Raw genomic sequence first — 20577 nt, 5'->3', positions numbered from 1 at the left:
ATTCAGCCCCTTTACAGAAAATTATATAAGAATGAAAAGTAGGACTAAGAAATTGCCACAAGGCTCTTGCTTATATGTTCCAATTTGAGTCTTAAGGTTTCTGTCTCTGTAGCTCTATTTAGTACTACAATGACATCTTGTTGTAGTTGTTCATTCCTGTGGCTGTTCACTGGGAAGGCACACATACATCTTCCTTTATTTTATTTTTACTCACACGCATTTAAATTAGGGTTCATATTCCCTGCCAGTGAAGAGTCTGCTTGTATTTGTTATTTTTTTATTCAGATTATTATGGTTTATGCTCCACCATGTCCACAAGTTGCTTCATTGTCCTACTTTAGTCTTAGTTTAGTCAATATTACGGTCTTGGGCTCTACAACTCAGGGATTTCCTATGTGCGGAGTCTGCAAATCTAAGAAAATCAATTTCCCAAAATGTAATTAGCATTTTCTATTCTTTCTAATAAAATCGGTGATGACATTTTATAATCTTCAAGCACAATACTGCAATATCTTCTGCCTTGATCTTCTCCACATATTCTACACCCAGATTCAGTACTTTACCCCCCATTAAAAAACTAATACAAACTAACAAACCGAAGACTTGTATAGCCTCAAGCTCTTTAATGAGGATCATGTGGAAACCTATTAGTATCAGACGAAGACTAGAAATCAACTAGCTTCAAGGTGCTCTAATCAATGCCCTGGGGGAACTGATGTACGAGGTCTTCTGAAGATATTTCAGCTCCTATTAAGAAAACAATATCTCCCTCAGAGGATACCATCACTCAGTGTAACACATACATGGCGCAGTTAAGACGGACTGTATTCACCATCGCAGGAGTTGCCGTCTCGCTATCTCTGCTCCTCATTAGTATTCTTACTATTCTTGGCTGCACTGCACTCGTTTGCATACAGTTTCCATCTCATCTGGGATGACTGACAACTGTGATGCAGCACAATCCTATTGAGCCCTGTCTTAGGAACTCAAACACTACAGTCAGCCTGGCTCTTAAGTTCTTTTCTTTCTTGAAGCTCAAGAGAACCAGGTTTCTGATAAAATAAATATGTTTTTTTTTCAGGAGGAAAGAATAGGATTGCTGTTTCAAGGTTTTGGAAGATCCTATCTGAGAGAGACTCTGCCCAGGGGGAAAAACATGGTATTTCTTGTTTGTGCTTTATGAACCAAATGTTTGACTAATCAGATTGAGAAGTGCAGAGCTTGCAGGTTTTGTTATGAGACTGGAGGGCTTTACAGTTTTGAGGAACTGGTTTTCACTTCGAGAGAAACAAATAAAGAACATGTACTCAGACATGCACTGGGTGCCCGTAGAGGAGAAAAGCTTCAGGAAAAACACCTTGGCCTACATGTTGAGAAACACAGCCATGGTGGGAATTCCTAGGATTTTGTGATTTCAGCCTGTAGCAAAAAATAATAATAATCTAACATTCAAATCAAATTGGGAAATTTACATTTTAATGAGATTAGTAAGAATAATAAATGTCATTAAGTGTGGCAGAACTGAGAGCAGATATTTTGCTGTAGTCCTGTGGCTATAATCCAGTTCATTCTTAAGTAAATAACAAATGCCTTATTATTTTTTTTCTCTTTTACCATTGATTGATTGTTTAAAAGCACCAGTTTTTGTTCTCCTTTACTTTTAAGTTTACTCCTTTTCACAATCTGTTCTACGTTTCCCCATGTGTAGCAATTAAAATATACTGTGCTGTTAACTACATTTTTAATAGCCTTAGAAAAATGCACTGCTCAATGTTGTGTATATATTAATTACATATAATGTTATATATATATATATATATATTCAACTCTATGAAGCAGTAGAGAACAAGGAATAAGACCAGGGGGCGGAGCCAGAGCAAGGGCGCTTGTGTTTTCATATAGTATTTTTGTTTTGTTTTTTTAGTTTGAATTTTAGTTTTGGCCTGAATATAGCTGTGAGAAACCCTGTTATATATAAATCATGGTTGGACATAAGAGACTGCCCGAGGAGGAAGTGTTCTAGATAAGTCGAGTGGTATTCTGGAATAAGCCCATGCCGAATAACAAAATAGCTGGTTCAAGAAAGGTCTTTGTTTTGCAAAAGTAAAACTTTTCTCTGAAAATTATTTCCACAAGACCATGCTTTCTAGTTAAATATTAGTTAAACATAGAATGGTTAAGCAAATCTGTCTGTAAAACACTTATCAGAACATCTGACTGACATTGTAAATTCATCTTGGGTACAAAATAATCTTCGTATGTCTAGAGGACAAAAACAATATAGGCAGTTAAGCCAGCGATTTATACGGAATGTCTTGTCTGTCAAATTTAATCCTGTGATGTTATTATGCCAATGGAAGTTATTTTCTTGATGGGGCAGTTTCTGCTTCTCTTCTACGAGTTTAGCATTGTGGAACTGACGCATCATATTAATGTAGTGACAGGATGCTTACAGCAGCATCTGCTTGAGCAGTAATGGCTCATGATAAACTATCCATCTCTAACATGGCTTAATTCTCCAATAAAACTCCCATCTCTGAGCACTTCATCAGAATCTGGATAGAGAACTAATAATTTATCGAGAAGATCAATAATACTTTCGGTAACTGTTCATAAAAGTACTTGGGCAAATAAAAAAAAAAAAGAATGATGAAACAATTGTTAGATCCAAGTTGTTGTTGTTGGTTTTAAGAATTGATCCTTTAATGATTCACTGTGTAAGTCTGGTTACAACCCTTTATTGCAGCCATAGTATACAGGACCTAATGAATATAATTGGAATTTAAATAAAATGAAATAACTATAAATTCTATGATTGGTCCCTGAGCATGAAGAACAGCAGTAATAATGTATGGTATCATGGAGATCAACAAAGTCATAATAGTATAATAATTTAATATAAATCTCAAGGGGAACCCCCACCCCCTTCCCAAAAATCAAAGACAAAGTGCATCAGAAAAGATATCCTTCAAAACCAAAGATAGACTTCAATCTTTTACTGTTAAAAAAGTATATATTGCCAGGTAGTTTAATTAACGACACTGTAATTTTATCACTGTAGCAACAAGTGAAGTATTTCGCTGAAGTCGGAAACTTGATCTTTAAACTTTAAATATCTGTAATCACATTCACCACTTGCTAATAATTAGACAATTCTGGTGTTTAATGTGATGAGATTCAAGTGGCTTCAAAAAAACAAATAAAAAAATCTGATTAATATTAAATTAATACTTACTATAATATCCATATAGCACAGTGTCTTCAATCTGTTGCCTCGTGACATTACTTGCTGCCCACTCCTTTATCAGAGGAAAAGCACAAGTCAAAAAAAGTTAATATTCCAGAAGAAAAATAACATGTAAAAATGACTGATTTAATGAATACCTCACAAAATAAAAAAACATTGATTAAGTGGGCGAAATACTTACTAGATAAATGATACAGGGAACTATTTGATTACTAAACAGGTCAGACTGAAACAAAGTTTACCTATGGACCAGTGTGCCTTTTCACAAACTATGTCAATGAATAACGTAACACTTTTTGTCCCCATAAAGTCTATTTTTGCGTGTTGTGCTCGAAACCAACTACTCTAACAAGCCAGTGGTATCAGTTGTGTCTTTCTTTTGGGCGGTGGGAATCGAAAGGGCCAGAATACATCACATTAGAGAAGTATAAATCGTTCCGAGTTACTGGATTTCTACATCAGAAGCGACTGACCCTGAAAATACACAGAAGTTTCCATAACAGCACCAGACAGCTGTCTCGGCTTAAAATACCATTTGATAAAAAGCATATCAAGAAAGACAAGCAGAAGGTTACATATAAGCCTGCACCTCTTAAATTGAAAATGTAATAATTTGTAATACTAATCCCTTGGTATGAAACAGAATATGATAAACATAATTGTTTGGTGTGGAATATATTATTTATGTGATCATGTACAGAAGTGATTACAATGAATCAGACCTGGTACATACCTTATAAGTGCCATTTTGGTATTTCATATATGACACAAGGAAAATATCCACTGGAAGAAGTGCTGAGGTTATTAATGCAATTGCCAAGGCACATATTGCTGTTATAGTAGAAATCACTTCACTCTCCTGTCGGCTCTGATACTTGCGAATGTACACCCAGCAAAATGCCAAAATAGCCTGAAACGAAACAAGAAATCAGGGTTGGAAACCTATTTAAAAGTTGTGTTCCTATAAACACATCTCTTTACACACAGCCACTGGTGTTTCAATAACAAACAGTCCAGTCATGTAGTTGAGGTCAGGATTATAGGATCATTCAGAACGGGTTGGATGAGATTCTGGGATTGATTAGTTACTTACGACCAAACAATTAAAATGGGTCAAATGGCCTTGTTTCATTTGAACTCTCTTATTTTGTTGTAAAGCCACACTCTCCTTGCTGTGATCGGCCAATATAAGGGACTGACACGGCACAACAAATCAAGGATCTCCCAGCCAACTCGTCCCCACTGAATGCAGACAGCGTCAAGTTTGTGCAGCAGCTGTGGACCCCTGCCCAGCCCACCTGCTGGTGGGTGGAACAGCATGAAATTGAATCTGTGGTGCTCACACTTAGAGTCTGCATTCTTAATGGAAGTTTTTACTGGAAGAGCCACACAGCAATCAATTTTGAAAATCAATTTCACTGTCAGTCAAATGGTTCATAGGATTGATCTGACAATGAGCTGGATCCCAGACATACAAAAGCTAACAGTGCATCTTTGTACTTACATAAAAGTCTGAGCTCCCCTAAATAAATGCTGTGTGTGTGTGTGTGTGTGTGTGTAAAACTTACCTACCCTTTATTTCTGTTTGTTTGCAACTGTAACCTCTTGGTTCATCACCTCTACAACAGAAATGCAGGTCTGGCCATGCAATATTCTTTAATTAAACACTTACACGGGTAGTGAATTTAACTTTCAATCCTTCTTCCATATGGCTTTATTTGCTACTTCTTGTGTGCCCACGCCTAGACTAACAATATGCTATATAGAATAACCTAGAACTGTGGTTGATCAGTAATCAAAGAGAAAAAGCTGAAGAAAAGAAAATGCTTATCAAAGTAGAAATATAAGAATCTTAGATGCAACGTAAGGAAATTGATATATTCAGTAATTCTGTATTAGGTTTACATTACTTACTAAGTTAAAGGGGGGAAGCAATCAGACTGGGTGAAAGGGGATGACATCGTATCCTGTTTCCCAAGTAAATAAAGTACAAGTAAAAGTGTCAGTTTAAAGTCGAATTGAACATTTTATTTAAAACAGTGCGCAAAATGGGTTCAGTCTGATAAGCATCGTTCAGGAGGTGGTCTTGATTGAAACAGCACGTTTCCCACACTAAACACACTGCAGGTTAGATAATGACGCGTTATACAAACAACACATGGGCATGTACACGCTTCTGTATCCACATGGCTTACACGTAAACACAATTAATTGCAACAGAAGTCAAAAAGAAACACTGTGTCCAGCTGACAACATGATTATAAAGTGCATCACCAGCTGTCGGCCTCGCCAGGTGACCCAGAACTCCTCATTGGGAGATCAAAGTACATACTGACAAGGCAAAAAAAAAAACAACTTCGACCCGCTTGTCTAATCCCGGTGTTCTGGGTAGCACCACATATAACTTTTGGTATTAGTTTCCGTCTCTTACCAGAAGAACAAGCGCGAAAATAGACCACCCGAGTACAGACTCAGACAGCAACACCGCCGCCGCCATCTTTCACTTCCTGCAACAAAACACAGAAACCACGTGTGCGTCCTGACGTCATCGGCAAGGCGGCGCGGCGCGCTGGGAGATATGCGTCCAGGATTAGATTCACAAAGCGGGCTGCTTGGCTGGACTCATTTTGAATGCTAATCAAGTCGTTTATTAAGTTTCAATTTACCTAGGCCAAGTGACGCAATGTTTAAGAGTTATTTGGTTGTGTTGTCATCGTTTAAAAGTACAACAAGGGTATTGCGTTGTAAAAGTAAATCACGGTTTCAGCTGGTAGGAAACAGTGACCCAAGCTTTCAAGTTGATTGCAAAGCCCTCTATCCCTTTATTTTTCTTCTTTTAAATTTGATACAGAGATTAGATTAAAAAAAAAAAAAACTAAAGGAACACAGTCAAGAATGCATATTAACTAATTGTTTCAGAAAGTGTGCCCTCCCTCTTATTTGATATGACAACTGCCTGCAGCACCTGGAGGTCTCAAAACTTACATTGCTGACCATCCTCACCATTTCTGTTCAACTCCAATTTTCCAGTGAGCATTGTTCTATATTAATTGTGTATTTATGTATCTATATTGTGTATTTAAGTATGTATATATATTTACATAAATACACAACCAGCCCTCCCGAATAATAAAGCATTTGAAGGTTCTTTTACTTTAGTCTGCAAGACTACAAAAGTAACTGTGACTTTCATCCAATATAAAGGATAAATCCTGTCAGCATGTACTTGACTGCCAAGCTGCGTTTCTGAGTGACAGTTTAAGAGCTATTGAATCTCTCTTCTAATCACCAATATTTCTTCCTCTTACATCTGTAGATCAATTACTCTAGCTGAGAGAACCTTCATTAAATGCCAGCTCCTCAAATGCATATGAAATTAGCTCAGGCAAAAGATAAATTGGCGCGTATTGGAGCCTATATTTCTAAACTTGTATTTATACACACACAGTAAATACTGTGTGTGTAAACTGGTTCAAACACAAATATATCTCTTCCATTTAAAGATTCAGAGTGTCTGTGAATGTAAAGGCACAGAATGATTTCCTGCCGTCAAGGCCCTGACTTGATACAGTCAGATAAATCCTAGATTAAAAACTGAGAATCTGTCTGCTTTCATGACAAGTACATTAAGGAGAAATTAAGATATATAAGTGCAATAAGAGTGAAATGTCTGAGTTGGTGTTGTAATGGTTTCTTGATATCAGCTACCCTGAACCCTATCCTCACACAGGGATAGGCGCTATAGTGGGTAAGTCTGAGGAAATAAATGACAGTGCATTAATCAATCTAAGGAAATTAGAGGAGGTCAATAAGTAATGCAGAACGTTTATACATGAGGCATAAGGCAATACTGCTATCAACAGCCCATGATACTGTCACTGCTGAATAGACAGATCAAATATTAAAAACTATGATCATGATTGGATGCTAGGAAGTTTATGATAAACTGAGTGGATGCATCTTTGCTTGTATTTCATTGTGCATACCATTTCACCACAGGAAGAAAATTAATTAGAGGAATTTATTTCAATGTTACACTTTGTGTTGCAATAAATATAAAAATAAATCAAAACTAAAATGTCCTTCAGATAACATTTTGAAGCAGTTTGTGAATCGTGTTTGCATTTGGTGTGTACTTATAAACAGGTTTTCCCCATCCACTGGCATATTTTGATTTTTTTTTTAAATAATCCACTTTTAAGCGACTGAAAAACCACATTAAGTCTCATTACAAATTTATCACGCTTACTTTCCAACTTTTTACTGCCAGTCAAATCACTCATCGGTAAAAAAAAATTCTCTTCATACTGCAAACCAAAATAGATTGAATTACATTTTTTTTAGATTACTTGCACTGGTATTACTGTACTATTGTAATAAGTTCTCAGAATTGAAGATTATTTGTAAACTCGTAGAATGTCAATGGAGTGTATATGCCTGCTTTAATAAGTTAATTCATTTTATCATCACTGTCATGTCTGTGACATGATAAGAGATAGAATTAATGTAGCTGTGGAGCTTAAGCTGACATATTTTTGTCTCTGACACAAAGGACAACTGCTGAGAAACTGTTGAAAGCTGCTGGTATGAATGTCTCACTAAATAGTCTCTAAATGTATACTTTTCCTTTTTTTGGGGGTTTGTACAAAACTTTCAAATTAATAGTTAATGAAAGAAAAACGTAAAATCCTTGTTCTCTGAAGGCACCTTATGCATTTTCTGAATAATTTACATTTTCAGATGCCACTTACGGTTGTTTGCTATATATTTGATGAGGTTGTTGGTTTGAGAGTAAAACACAGCAGCACAAAATACCTTAAAATAGATTCATTGCTATTCCATCATGGAATTGTTACATGGAAACAATATTTATGAGATGATTTCAAACAAGACTGGAGCAAAATAACACGGTTATTGTGAAGTTTACAGTTTTAACGAGGTCAAAGACTCCAACTGTCAAATTCATACGACTTAACTTGATTTCAGTAAATACTGGACAGCAGCTGGACACAGATGTAGCCGAGCCTCTGTAACCAAACTAAATGTTAAAAATATAATTTGCTATAATAATTTTGACAGTATCAAATTTAAACAAATGTAATGAAAGGCATATTTCAAACAGTTTTCAGACCTTATCAATCAATCAATGATAAATACAATGTAAATCATTCTGATGCGAGTTTACTGAACTAAGATGTTCATAGCAGCATAATATTACAACAGATGGAAGGCAAGTTAAATTGTACAAGGTTTCCTTTTTATGGCTCTGACTTAGTGTTTCATTTATGCTCAGCATCAGCTTACCTAGTTGGAACTGATGGTGATTAAAATTCAAGCAGTTGCTATAGCAATTAAATACACTATGGTAAGCAATGGGAAACGAAAGCAAAGTTGGCATGCTGAAAACACTTCCGCTACACAGAAATGAAAACCACTCGAGGATTAGTAAATTAGCAGCGATAACTAAACTAACAAAAGAACAGCATTAATGGGGACAACTCCTTGTGTGTCTTCTGGTGCTCACACATAATAATCCAGGGTCTCACCCATATTAAAATAAATTGAAACATACTGGCAAAGTGATCAATAAAGTCGACTTATAATCATACGCAACTGTACAATGGCTTTTTTCTTTAACCCAACTTCTTAAAACCCTTCTTAGATTAAACTATATTTGAACGGATGCCTCTCAATTGCTTTAAATCATTGAGCTAATTTCCTTTAGTGCACTGTGCTAAAAAAAGTTCCTTTCTTTTTCTGAACTGGTATTCTGAACATTGAAAAAGCACTGATGTTGTAGTTATCCGTGTATCGACTAGATGGGGCTGTTCTGTAGTCACTAGGAGCTCTGCCTCTGTGCCTGGTTGACCCTCACAGGTTACGCTACAGTAATTATCCTTATGCAAGATTAATATGGAATACACAGGAGGACACTGGCTCGGTTGTTTCTGTTCATCTCTCTGTTGTGTTAATTAATTCAGTCAAACTGGAAACTGGTGTTTGCCTCAATAGTGGAGCTGCTTCTTTGTTTTGTTTGTTCATGGTGATACCCCATTGCTGGTAACAATGGCTTTCAGTTCCACTAAGTGTGATATCATTAAAGAATATATTTCAATTTGTTTTGATCTCATTTGCTTATTTTCCTTTGTCATGTGCTTGGCAATGCATTTCCCTGGTAGCTTCAAGATATTTATACATTTTGAGGTCTTCATCATTGGTGCATGCATGACCTTCTAATTGTTGAAATAGCTATGTCTGCATTGTGTCCTAGATTATTCAGTAGAAATCTATGATCCCCATTGAAAAGTACTAACATAGGCTGTTCGACTTTACTTATGCCTACCATGATAGGATTTAAAGATAACTAAACTATTATTAAACTCCTAACTGACAGTTGTGACTGTAATAAACAACATTAAGCTTTTCTTCATTCCAGAAATGTTTGTTTGGGGACAATTTTAAATGATAAGAAGCATGAGAAGTGAAAAAAAAGGCTGACAACTGATCGTAAATAGTAAAAGCTCTAGTTTAATGCCAGTAAAGCTCCAGCTAGTCCACTATGTTTCCCCTTTGCTTGCTGGTATTATTGAAAGTAAAGTAGTCTCCTTTATCTTCATGAATACAGTTGTTCACTTTATACGCTTGACTGGCCACCCAAATATTTATAAGAAATCCACCGCCGAAGTAAATCGAACTACAGATTTCCAATAGCAGGGAGACGAGCTTTTCATTTAATGTCATTTTGCAGAGATGGATATGCCGGTGTACCTGTTCCACCCAACCAAGGTGCTGATTGATGACAGGCAGTTGGCTTGCGTCACTTTAAGTCTCCTTGCTTGTCCAAAATGCTAATAGAATCCTGGACACTAATTGTATACCTCTTACCTCTAATTAATAATTTATGACGCATTGTTCTTCTGCATCAGTTCTCAGATTTTGCCGCATTATGTCTATTTGCGGAGCAGTATATGAATGAATTTAGCCAATTAAAAGAATTATCTTGGCTGTGCGATAACGACTGCAGAACCTTTCTGCATTCGGGAAACATGTACCAACTTTTTAGTCTGGTTTGAAGGTCAGAGAAATCTCTGCCAAAAGTGGATATCTAATTAGTGTAATATATAGATAACCCTGACCTTAACATTGTTTATTACTTTCGTGTTTCTCATTTAATAATGCATTTCGCAGAGGTCCTGGTGTACAGCTGGTAAATTAATCACAGCCATGCATGGCCTGTGACAAGCAAATATAATACTATGGTAGAGCATTATAAGTAAGTTTCATGTGACATTTCACAAAGCTTCACTTACATTTTTATGTGTTTATAAATGTTAAATGGAAATATTTGAATAGGGTAAAAGACAGGGATGGACAACTCCCGCCCACAAAGGCAGGATTTCTTTGGGATTAAGAGGTACCTTTCCAATCAGCACCTAATTAAGACCTGAATGAAACAAGTGACTTGAATTAATATTTAAATAATTAGCTCATTAAAGTCATTAAGAGCTGAGCAGAAAACCAGAAGCTCATGCAGATCCCAAGTGCTGCAGTTTCTCTTCTTTGTAAAAGGGTATGGGTGCCCAGAACTGTAGTCAAGTCTCTGGATATTGTCAACACCTGAAGAACTTGGGAAGATTGTAATTTAGTAGCGTTAAACCAATAATTAGTTGAATTAAGTAGATAAGAACTTGTGTGGAGGGGAAACCATGATAACTCCGAGACAAGTTGAGTCTAATGCAGGGGCCTGTAACATTTTAACAATTTGGTATTGGAGTGCCACAGTCTCTTTTGGTTTTTGCTCAGTCTGAGCCCTGAATGCTGTACTGACATTTGTGCTTAAAGTGCTGTTTATTGTTAAGTATATCTCCAGGACTGTGATTCATCAGGACCAGCATTGAAGGTTCCTAGTCATCTCCATCTCCGCAAACCACAAATGTGAAGATCACATATCATGCAACTACAGTAATCGAAACTCTCAACTAAGGCATTTTTTCCTGGTTCACTGTTCTGAAGTAAACTTTATTCAGCTGAGCCAAAAAAATCTTTATTCTGGTGCCATTCAATACCAATTTTAATTATGATTGAGGATTACGCACAAACTGACAATCTACAGCCTGTCCCTTTTGACATTTTATTGAAAGGAGAATCTAAATCCGGAAGTCAAGTTGATTCATAGTTGCTATACAGAGAAAGACCTCTGTTCTCCCTTTTAAGATGCCTACTCCTCCATCTGACTGTCAGTAATGAGTGACTGAAAGGTCAGCGCGAGGGCGGCACTCCTGAAGCCAGAACGATCAGGGAGCTCCAAACGGATTCCAGCTCATTTTCCAAAGACCACTGACCTGGACCAAGTTCAAAACCAGACACGACAAGCAACCTAGAGCCAGGCAAATGTTACAACATGAAGAACACAAACACACACACACACACACACACACACATTAATTTATTTTCTGTACATTTGTTGGTCATTCACACAGCATGATGGAATTTATCAAGTCAACCAGGATTTTTACCACATTTTTGGTAATCATTGTGGAACAAATGTAACTGCTCAAAGCAATAACCATCACAAAAAACGATTTCCTTTGTCTCCAAACCTTGTGACTCTCTAAATCAAAAAAGTTTTGACAGTAATTACAATTTAGCATTAAAAGGGTCAATAGTTGGCTCATCAGAAGTTGTGTGTTTTAACCTGACACTATGAGGGAGGCTTGGACTTCCTGTTGTGCTCATGGAAACCAGGGTGATAAAATCAGCCATGACTCGGCAGGTCATCTCACTGCACAACTCAAAACAAGTCCTAATAACTAAAGAAAATTATCTTTAAACACAATTAAAGCTTATATAAATTAGAAACATTTTAATTTGAATCTCTTCATTTGGTCTAAATAGAAAGGTAGAAAGGCTAAATTGCCAGGTTCTTAATAAATCATAGTACTTAAGAACAATGCAAGTCCTGCCATAAGCAAAAATCTTCCACCAACATTACTTCTTGTTTTCTCTGTGTACATTTAAATTACTGTTATATTCAATAACCATCTGCGGAGTACTCTTTTACCCACTGAGAATAAATTTAGCTGTTTAGCCATCTTCACTTAAGATTGTTTACGGTACTTTATTAAATGTATTCATGCATCGAGTATATTAGAAAAAAACATTAACATTCTTCATTTTTGTATAGTTCAATCTAGCAGAAAATATTCTTTCTATTATATGCTCTAAGTAATAAAAAATGTCTTTGGTCATATACAGCCAAACAATTTCAATTCCCTCACAAGATTAAATAATTAAGTTTAGCCACTTGATCTATAACGCAAAGTTAGCATTTGAATACCACATTAATGCTTGGGGTCAACATGATGGGATTACCTGGAAATCTTACTCAAATTATACAAAGAATATATTTAGAAGACATTTATTTTCAAGGTAGCGTTCGGTTTACAATTATACACGTAATACTGAAGAATCTATCAAGTTCATTATTTTAATTTATCTTGATCTCAAGCAGAATATTTTATGTTAGGTTCCCCCTGCATACTACTATATTATGAGTCACGCATTTTCAATAATGGATTATTTGATTGATTAATCCATGATTGATAATGACAGTAAAAAATGTTGAACGTCCACATCAGAATCAAAATTGGATATGCAAGGCTTTTGAAAAGTGTAGGTTAAGCATTCATTTTACAGGTAAAACAATCTGACTTGCTCCTGGATGTTTGTATTCCCAGTGAAATCTGAAAAACAACATCCCTTTCCCTTCTCCCTCTGTTTTTTTATGCTCAATGGTTTGAGTGCTTGAAAAGAGCATTAAACATGAATTAGCCTAAAGCATTATGTGTAGTAGTAGTAGTAATCATCATCATTGTAATCATGAATTTCTACAGAAAATGGTGCTGCTGCCATCTTAAAAGGTTTATGCTGTTCTTAAAAACAAAGCAAACTAACATAAATAACTCTACAGTCCCTACATTTAATTAAAACTTTGACTTTAACAAAGACAAATTTTTAAAAAATGCAATTAAGTGATGGATCTATAATTTATGTTTGCCATGTGGGTCAGAGTCTTGATTTAATCTGGGCCTTGGCAATTGACTTGTGTAAAATGAAGACAATATACTTTTAATAGAGCCTTTTCTTTGCATTCAACTTGTTTGTCCATTCAGCCCAGTGCCAAGCATGTACCACCTGGCACTTAGACGCATGTTAATGAAGCCACATTTCACAAGATGCTGAGATCATTTTTCAATTTTGTGAAAAAGCTCTTAAGCTTGTGAACAAGTTCTGGTGTAATGAATCTAAACTACAGCTGTGTTAAATCCTAAAATCCAGTAGGATCTAGATTGCTTTCAAGAGTAACCCCTAATTTAGGAGCATATGGGAAATAGCATCAGAGGTATTTAGGATTGTGTAACGCCATTCAGATACATTCCTGGGACAATTAAGTGAATGCCTGATGCAAATGATTATTTTGTGTACAGTCCTATCAAGTATTAGCAAATTAATTAATTCGATTTTAATGGATCTGAAAAGAATCCATAAAATAACACTGAACTAAGTTCCCATCAGCTCCATTCTGTACCCTAATTTATGGCACACTGACCATTTTTGTGACCCTTTTCTTAAAATAATAATAATAATCTTAATTATAGCCTGTAACAGTTCAATAAATGAAATTGAAATGTACTAGAATATAAAGCTAAATGTAATGTTTTGCTTGCAAAACAAATAATCTTATAGATGGACTACATTATCCACCTGCGCCAATGGTATGATTAGCTTGATAAGCCCCAAGTGTGAGTGTGCCATTGTTATTTGAACTGATCTGAATCAGTTTTCCTGAAGATTTTTTAAAGCACACTTTCTTAGCTCTTCATGTGTGTGTTTACATGTGGGGTTATCAACCTAGACATTTATTAAAGTAATCATTCAATTCAGTGATGCACTTTCTGATTATCAGGAGACTGGTATTAAAATTTCCTTTTTTTTTATAGTGTAACTTTAAAGAGCACAGTCTCTTCAATTTCAGGCTAAACCAGTTCAAGTGTATAAATAGTAATTTGAGAATGTAATTTCTTAATATTTTCTTTAAGATTATGCCACTGTTTTTAAATTAAAATTAGATTAATCACAAAAAGCATAACTATCACCCTATAATGTTTCATGATATTGAATTGTTTTTTTGTTACAATATATCTCAGACGTTCTAATAATTGTATCTTATAGTGTTATTGAAACAAACAACAAATAACAAATACAATTGCAATATCTTTCACATAGCGTACAAACGTTTCAATAAATGCGCATATATGTAGCCAACATATACTACTCAGGTTACACATGTAAACGGTACCTGCAACCAAGGATGCTCACAGAACCCAGTTTAGGTTATGCACTCTGGTCTTCCTTACATATCATACTCTTCCTGGGTTATTGAACTGCTTAGAGGAAGGGTACACCTTTAATTTTTCAATGCCTGTGCTGGTGGCTGTCCTATCTAGTGTATTTTAGTAATGAGTGAGTGGGAGGGTCAGCCACTGTGACTAATAAGGACAGGGATCCAGCAAGAGATCCCATTCTCACTTTTTTTTTATTTGCAGTGGAGTTTGCAATCGCAGCTGACTGCTAAACATGTGTGCACGCTTCTTGTAGGATTTGTTTTTTTTCCTTGGGTGAAAACTTCCGCCGAAAATGTAAGTACTTTGGGGTTTTGTATTTGCAAGCTGCATCTGTGGTCACTATAACCTGTATTGATTGAGGAATACTTGGGGCATTTTCTTTTGAATTTGGTTTGGTTTGTTTGTTTGGTTGAAATCATCAAATCAAATAGTATACAAAGCGTATTGCTGATTGTGTGTTGTTTATACAGTGTAGCTCAAGGAAAAATATACTTTGCGTCTTGGCACTAGTGTTAATATTTCCTTAAGGATGTGTCTTAATTACTTCTCATGCAATCCAGAGTTGCCAGTGATCTTGATTTATGAACATTGATCTCCGGGAAAAACCTGATCTTGCACTGTAACTCTGAGCGGCTGCTGGAGGGGGGTTTAAATTGTTTTGCCCTGCATGGGAATAAAGAAAAAGCTGTTTGCAATACATCTTTACAAGTAGATAATAATGAAACAAACACCAGAGCAGAGGTGCATGTGGATATGCATCATTTGCACATGTATAATTTTCAAAACGAACACTGGAAGTTTGGATGGTCTTGCTAACTGGCACGGCTTGTGTGGAATAATTGCATAGCTTTAGCAAATCACTCAACTTTTGGTGGACCGACAGCAGATACACACTTGCACTTTTTAACTTAAATGTAACCGTTTATGTTAAAGCCATAGAATGATTATAAATATATATATATATATATATATGTTGTTTTATGCTGCTGCTCTCCCACCACTGAATAATTAGCCAAAGGGGAAAAGGAAACGTATCCTTGGCTGGCATTGGGTGAGAGACACGTTTTTAACATTTTTTGGCTGCTTTCCAGTGCCATGCCATCTTGGGAGGCTAAGGACCACGTGATCCTCTAATCACTATTTATTAATGGGATCAGGTTCACACTGAGGATCCGAGACAGATTAGATCACAGCCAAGCTCCTGTTTCAAGTTCAAGTGCAGAAGGCAGGTCAACAACCTCCCTCTACAACGGCAACAGATAAAGGGGAAACTATATTTTATTGCGCCCAGTGAGGACTTCATGTAATCATCATGCATGTATGTATGAATGCACATGTTACCGGTTGTCGTTTGAGCTTGTATGTACAGACATGCTGTAAAGGTGATGATTCCGTCTCACAGGCGAAATATAAAACGCAACTTCTTATTTAAAACTTTTCTGTGCGTGCTTCACATGCCACAACTGTCAGTCTGCTTTAAAATATAATACCGTTGTGTGTCACATGCCTTGCTTATCACACAGCAGCTTTGTCCAATGCAAAATTACTCATCCCTCAATGAGCTATAGAGCTGAGTAGGTCGGTGCCACTGATGACCAACCACTTTTAGAACAGACTGGGTAAGTAACATGCCACTTGGCACAGGCTACAGTATTTAGTTGTAATGAATAAATGCATAACAATGACACTTTCCTTATTACAGATTTACAAGAAGCCCATTCACATGCATCAGAGAAGAAATGCATCTCTTGTTGAAATGGACAGTTTTGTTCTGGATTGTAAACACTATTCATCGTGCTTGTGGCATGGCTATCAGTGAAAGGACAGGTAAATATGCTCCCTGTTAGTCAGCAGAAGTTATAAGCGCATTTTAAGTGGTATACATTTCCCAGAGGTGTGTAAGCTATAAAAAGAAAGCAGTAATTACTGTTTTTTAAAGTTACTGCCTAGATCCTTAGAAGCCAGACATTTGCTTTTACAAAGTACAATTTAGGTAAATGACTATCAGATTTAATGCATATAGTAATAGCCTATCTCTGAAAATGTTGCGAGGATGTTCATGTTTTCATATTTATGTTTATCTCCATTAGGCACTGAGGAAAATATTGACAACTTAGCATAAGGTAACACGATGGCTAGTGATCAAAGATACAACACCTATTTGGTCTCCGAAGTATTTCAGCAATTTGTTCTTGCTCAAGTTACCAAGTTTGGCACAGACACGCCACGCGAGGGGTCAGAGTTCTGCATGGTACCTCCTCACACTTTTTAAACACATGCTTCCGTTTTTTCAGCACTACTAATTAACTCGGTTTTCCCCTTCTTGTTTAAAATCCCAGGACGTCGATTAATTAATTACAGAGATTGACGGAGCACATACCCCTGACCTGTGGGATTGAGTATGCTCTGAATTCTTCCTGTTGGTTGATTGAAAGAAGAATGCAGGGATTGCAATATGTATTCCTCTGGGATACAAGTTGAATATTGTGGTGTATCAATGAACATAGTGCACAAATTGAAAGCCAAGTGTCAGGAGGTTATGATAAGATACCTGTCTCAGTCGTAACCTTTAAACGGTTCACCTTTTAAGATATGCATGGTAATATTAAGATCCAATCATTTCAGATTCACTCTATTTCATTCACTTCAGTTCTTTCTAACACACCATTACCCGTTAATGACTATAACCGGAATGGATTGTTTTAATCCAAGCTTATACATTTTAAATTGCAATGCTGGTGAGTTTTATCCGAGTGAATTATTTTTGAAACAAGGAAAGGTCTTTTTAAGTTCCTCTGTATCTGAAATATAAATGATATTTTGCTGTAAATGCATCAGTGAAAGAATGTCCCATTCATATTTAATCGGGAAAAACTAAATCTGGAAACACTTGTGGCATTTAAGCGAAGTAATAAATAATAGTGTACTGGAAACACATAGTCAGATATTCAAATGAGAAATTTAAGAAAATAGAAAATGCATATAAATGTATTGCTTTTAGGGGAACTACATGCAGTATTATTGCCATTCTAAATGTAGACACAATTTAGTAGGAAAGCAATCTGTGGCTGGCCAGACCCTAAAGTGTTTTACTCAAGCTTCCTGTTCCAAGAGTTATCTTAATATGATTTTAACATGTTTAGTGGATGAATAGTGACTTCATGAAATTGTTTAGAAAAAATATTTTGTTTAAATTCCTACTGTCCATGTAAGTAACCATGGAAGATGACTATAATTAATAGCAAGTAATTTAATATTTTTACTCTGTGCCCAGGAAACTTGGGGTGACCTCCGAGCAGGATAGCATATATTTTAATTAAGATTATTGAATTATATTATTTCACTTGATTTGCTAAGTGTTTCCTTACCAGTGCAGGGTAGATTATGAATGGGTTAGGTAAGGGAAATTGTATAGGTATTGATTTATCTGCAGGGAGATTTCTGCAAATATACAGTATTTTCAAATAATTTACTAAAGCGCCACTCATATAGGTCTTTGCATATTGAGGTGAGTGGACAACTATCAATATTTTCATGAAATGTAACCGTGTTAAAGAAAAGAGCACAGTGCAATTAGCTAAAGCACATTTGCTGATGTGAGCTGTAGTGCCTGCTTATTTAGCAGATATGATGTGGGAAGTAATGTGTGATTATTGTAGATTGTTCGGTGTCTGTGTGTTTTCAAAGTGATTCACAAAAAATGCGTAAAATAATAAATAGTTGACATCAGACCAGTCCTCGTTGCTTGTGAGCTGCGATAATAAGACATTTCTCAAGGAAGTCAACGTGCTTTGGAATTCATAGACGAGAGAGAACTAGATCAGAGAGAGATCATCGGTTTGTGTTACTACAGTTCTATCTTCATGGTAGTTCAAAGAGTACAGGTGGAGATCTCTGCTCTGAACTGTGCACTAGGTGCGGACTAATGATCAGGTGATTCATTTTGGCCACACTTCCAATGTTTAGAGGAAGAGTAGACCGCATCCTTTGCATATTCTTATATTTTTCTTAATTTACTTCCAACTATACAAAAAATAACCACCACAGAATGTGTATATTTCTGTGATTAAATATATCCTTCTCGAAACAGGAAATGGAATACGTTGGGGAAGTACAATAGAGTTGCACATGACTGGACTGGAGGGACACACTTTTTTAAATCCTTATTTGAGGGGAAAAAGATGACTCGTCATTAAATATAGTATTAAAAGGAGGGTTTGATCTTTGGAGTTTGTTTTTTGAAGTCACAAATTAAATCCATATGTTTTATTAATTAGTATATATCTGTTTTGACAACCAGGTATAACTGTTTATGACAACCTTCTCCCTTTAATAGACGAGCCTGTCATTTTAATGAAAATAAAAAGTTTAAAATGTATTTATTATGATGTAATTTCTTGTTTTTGTAATGCACTTATACTTTTCTTTAGATAATTCCTGTCCAACCTTAAGAATAGAAGAAAACCATTTTTTACAAAACCAGAAACCTCCTCATGTCACAGGTAAGCTTTGTAATGATGTGTTCAAAATAGCAATGCACTATATTTGATTTCTGAGATTCACATATATTGCCCTTCATTAGATAGACACTTTGTGGAATATCTTTACAAGTTAGGAAATGTGAATGTACAAAAACAATTATTGGGCAAATGTAGAAAATCCAAATATTTGGGGATTCTGGAGTTTCTACATTAATGCAATCATTTAATTATTCTGAGCTACAGAGAAGCATTTGCTGTTTGATTTCTGCTAACCATTCTCTTCTTTTCCAGGGTTTGATCTAACAGAAAAGTTTTTACTCCATAAGGGGACGGTCACGGAGGAAAAAGCATCTTTTAGACTTGGAGGCACACCACTTATTAAGCAAACACAGTAAGTGTATTGGATTTGTGGATTCAGATCTATGGAAAAGTGAAGTCTGCATCAGGCCAAGTTGCTTTAATTATGAAATGACTCTGTATAACAGTCAATCTGTACTTCTTACAACAAATAAAAAGTAAAAAAAGATATAAGTGAAGGTGCTGAAAAAGTATACAAATATAGGCCCCATCATTTTAGTTGTTAATTGGGAATAAATTATTGATCAAGTTATGCATAAGCCAATTAAAGATGCAATACAACATTTATAGGCAGGTTTGTGATTCAACAATGAAATAATTATCTTAAAAGTAAAATTAAAAACCAATATATAAACAGAGACTGACTGACTAAGTTTGGGCAGTGTGCCAAATTCGTATCTGGTATCCGTGCTGCAAACCAATATTTTCTCAGGGTATAAGTTTTCCCTCAGTTCATTGATATCCGGAAGAAAATGACAGAACTTAACTGGGATCCAAGTAGACTGGCATGCGGTGACCCAGATAGCGTAAGCACTCCATGTCAATTCTATTTGCATTTCCTATATAACGTGGAGAACATCTGAGCTGACCTTTGTGACACTTTTAATAACCTGGAGATGGTAAATTAAGCAGATGTGGATGAGTTCTTCCCAATGGTGAATGTGGTAGCTACAGGGCGTTTATTTTTAATGAATAAATCTGGAGAGAATAGCCTTATAAATGGGATTAATTGCCAGGCTTTCTCCTGTGTTCATTGGATGCAGATTAATATTCCCATTTGCTAATTCTGCTGTGTTTTCTAAAATTAAACTGAAAATTGTATTATAAAGCTTATATTTTCAACAATGTGGACTTGTAATTTTCTTTACAGTCGAGCTAGATAAGATTCAATTAGATGAATTAGGTACATTTTTTTTACTATAAGTGATTGGAGGAGTCATTGGATGTCATTTCCATTCTAATAATTAACTAACAACTTTAAAAAGTTTTTTTTTCTACATTGGGTTATAAAAATATAACCCCTATTAGCACAGTATTCACTCAAGGACATGTGGTAATAATTTCAGTGCCATTATGACATCAACAT

The 20577-nt window shown here is 35.8% G+C and overlaps 2 protein-coding genes across 3 annotated transcripts in view; one reads left to right on the top strand and one right to left on the bottom strand.

Moving 5' to 3' along the window:
• Positions 1 to 5786, bottom strand: part of lmbrd1 (LMBR1 domain containing 1) — a 59864-nt gene extending 54078 nt beyond the window's left edge. The window contains exons 1-3 of the mRNA XM_066696843.1: positions 5679 to 5786; positions 3981 to 4157; positions 3236 to 3299 (exon numbers count right to left, since the gene is read on the bottom strand). Of these exons, the coding sequence (XP_066552940.1) occupies positions 3236 to 3299; positions 3981 to 4157; positions 5679 to 5744 (307 nt within the window). The 5' untranslated portion in view covers positions 5745 to 5786. The remainder of the gene's footprint in view (positions 1 to 3235; positions 3300 to 3980; positions 4158 to 5678) is intronic.
• Positions 5787 to 14847: 9061 nt separating this feature from the next.
• Positions 14848 to 20577, top strand: part of LOC136718899 (collagen alpha-1(XIX) chain) — an 88933-nt gene continuing 83203 nt past the window's right edge. For both annotated transcript variants that reach the window (XM_066696692.1, XM_066696693.1), the window contains exons 1-4: positions 14848 to 14946; positions 16355 to 16479; positions 19083 to 19154; positions 19425 to 19524. In XM_066696692.1, the coding sequence (XP_066552789.1) occupies positions 16392 to 16479; positions 19083 to 19154; positions 19425 to 19524 (260 nt within the window). In that variant the 5' untranslated portion in view covers positions 14848 to 14946; positions 16355 to 16391. The remainder of the gene's footprint in view (positions 14947 to 16354; positions 16480 to 19082; positions 19155 to 19424; positions 19525 to 20577) is intronic.

The sequence above is a fragment of the Amia ocellicauda genome, chromosome 23 (assembly GCF_036373705.1).
Source record: "Amia ocellicauda isolate fAmiCal2 chromosome 23, fAmiCal2.hap1, whole genome shotgun sequence".
In the NCBI taxonomy this organism is placed as follows: domain Eukaryota; kingdom Metazoa; phylum Chordata; class Actinopteri; order Amiiformes; family Amiidae; genus Amia; species Amia ocellicauda.
This window is presented reverse-complemented; position numbering and strand designations above follow the sequence as displayed.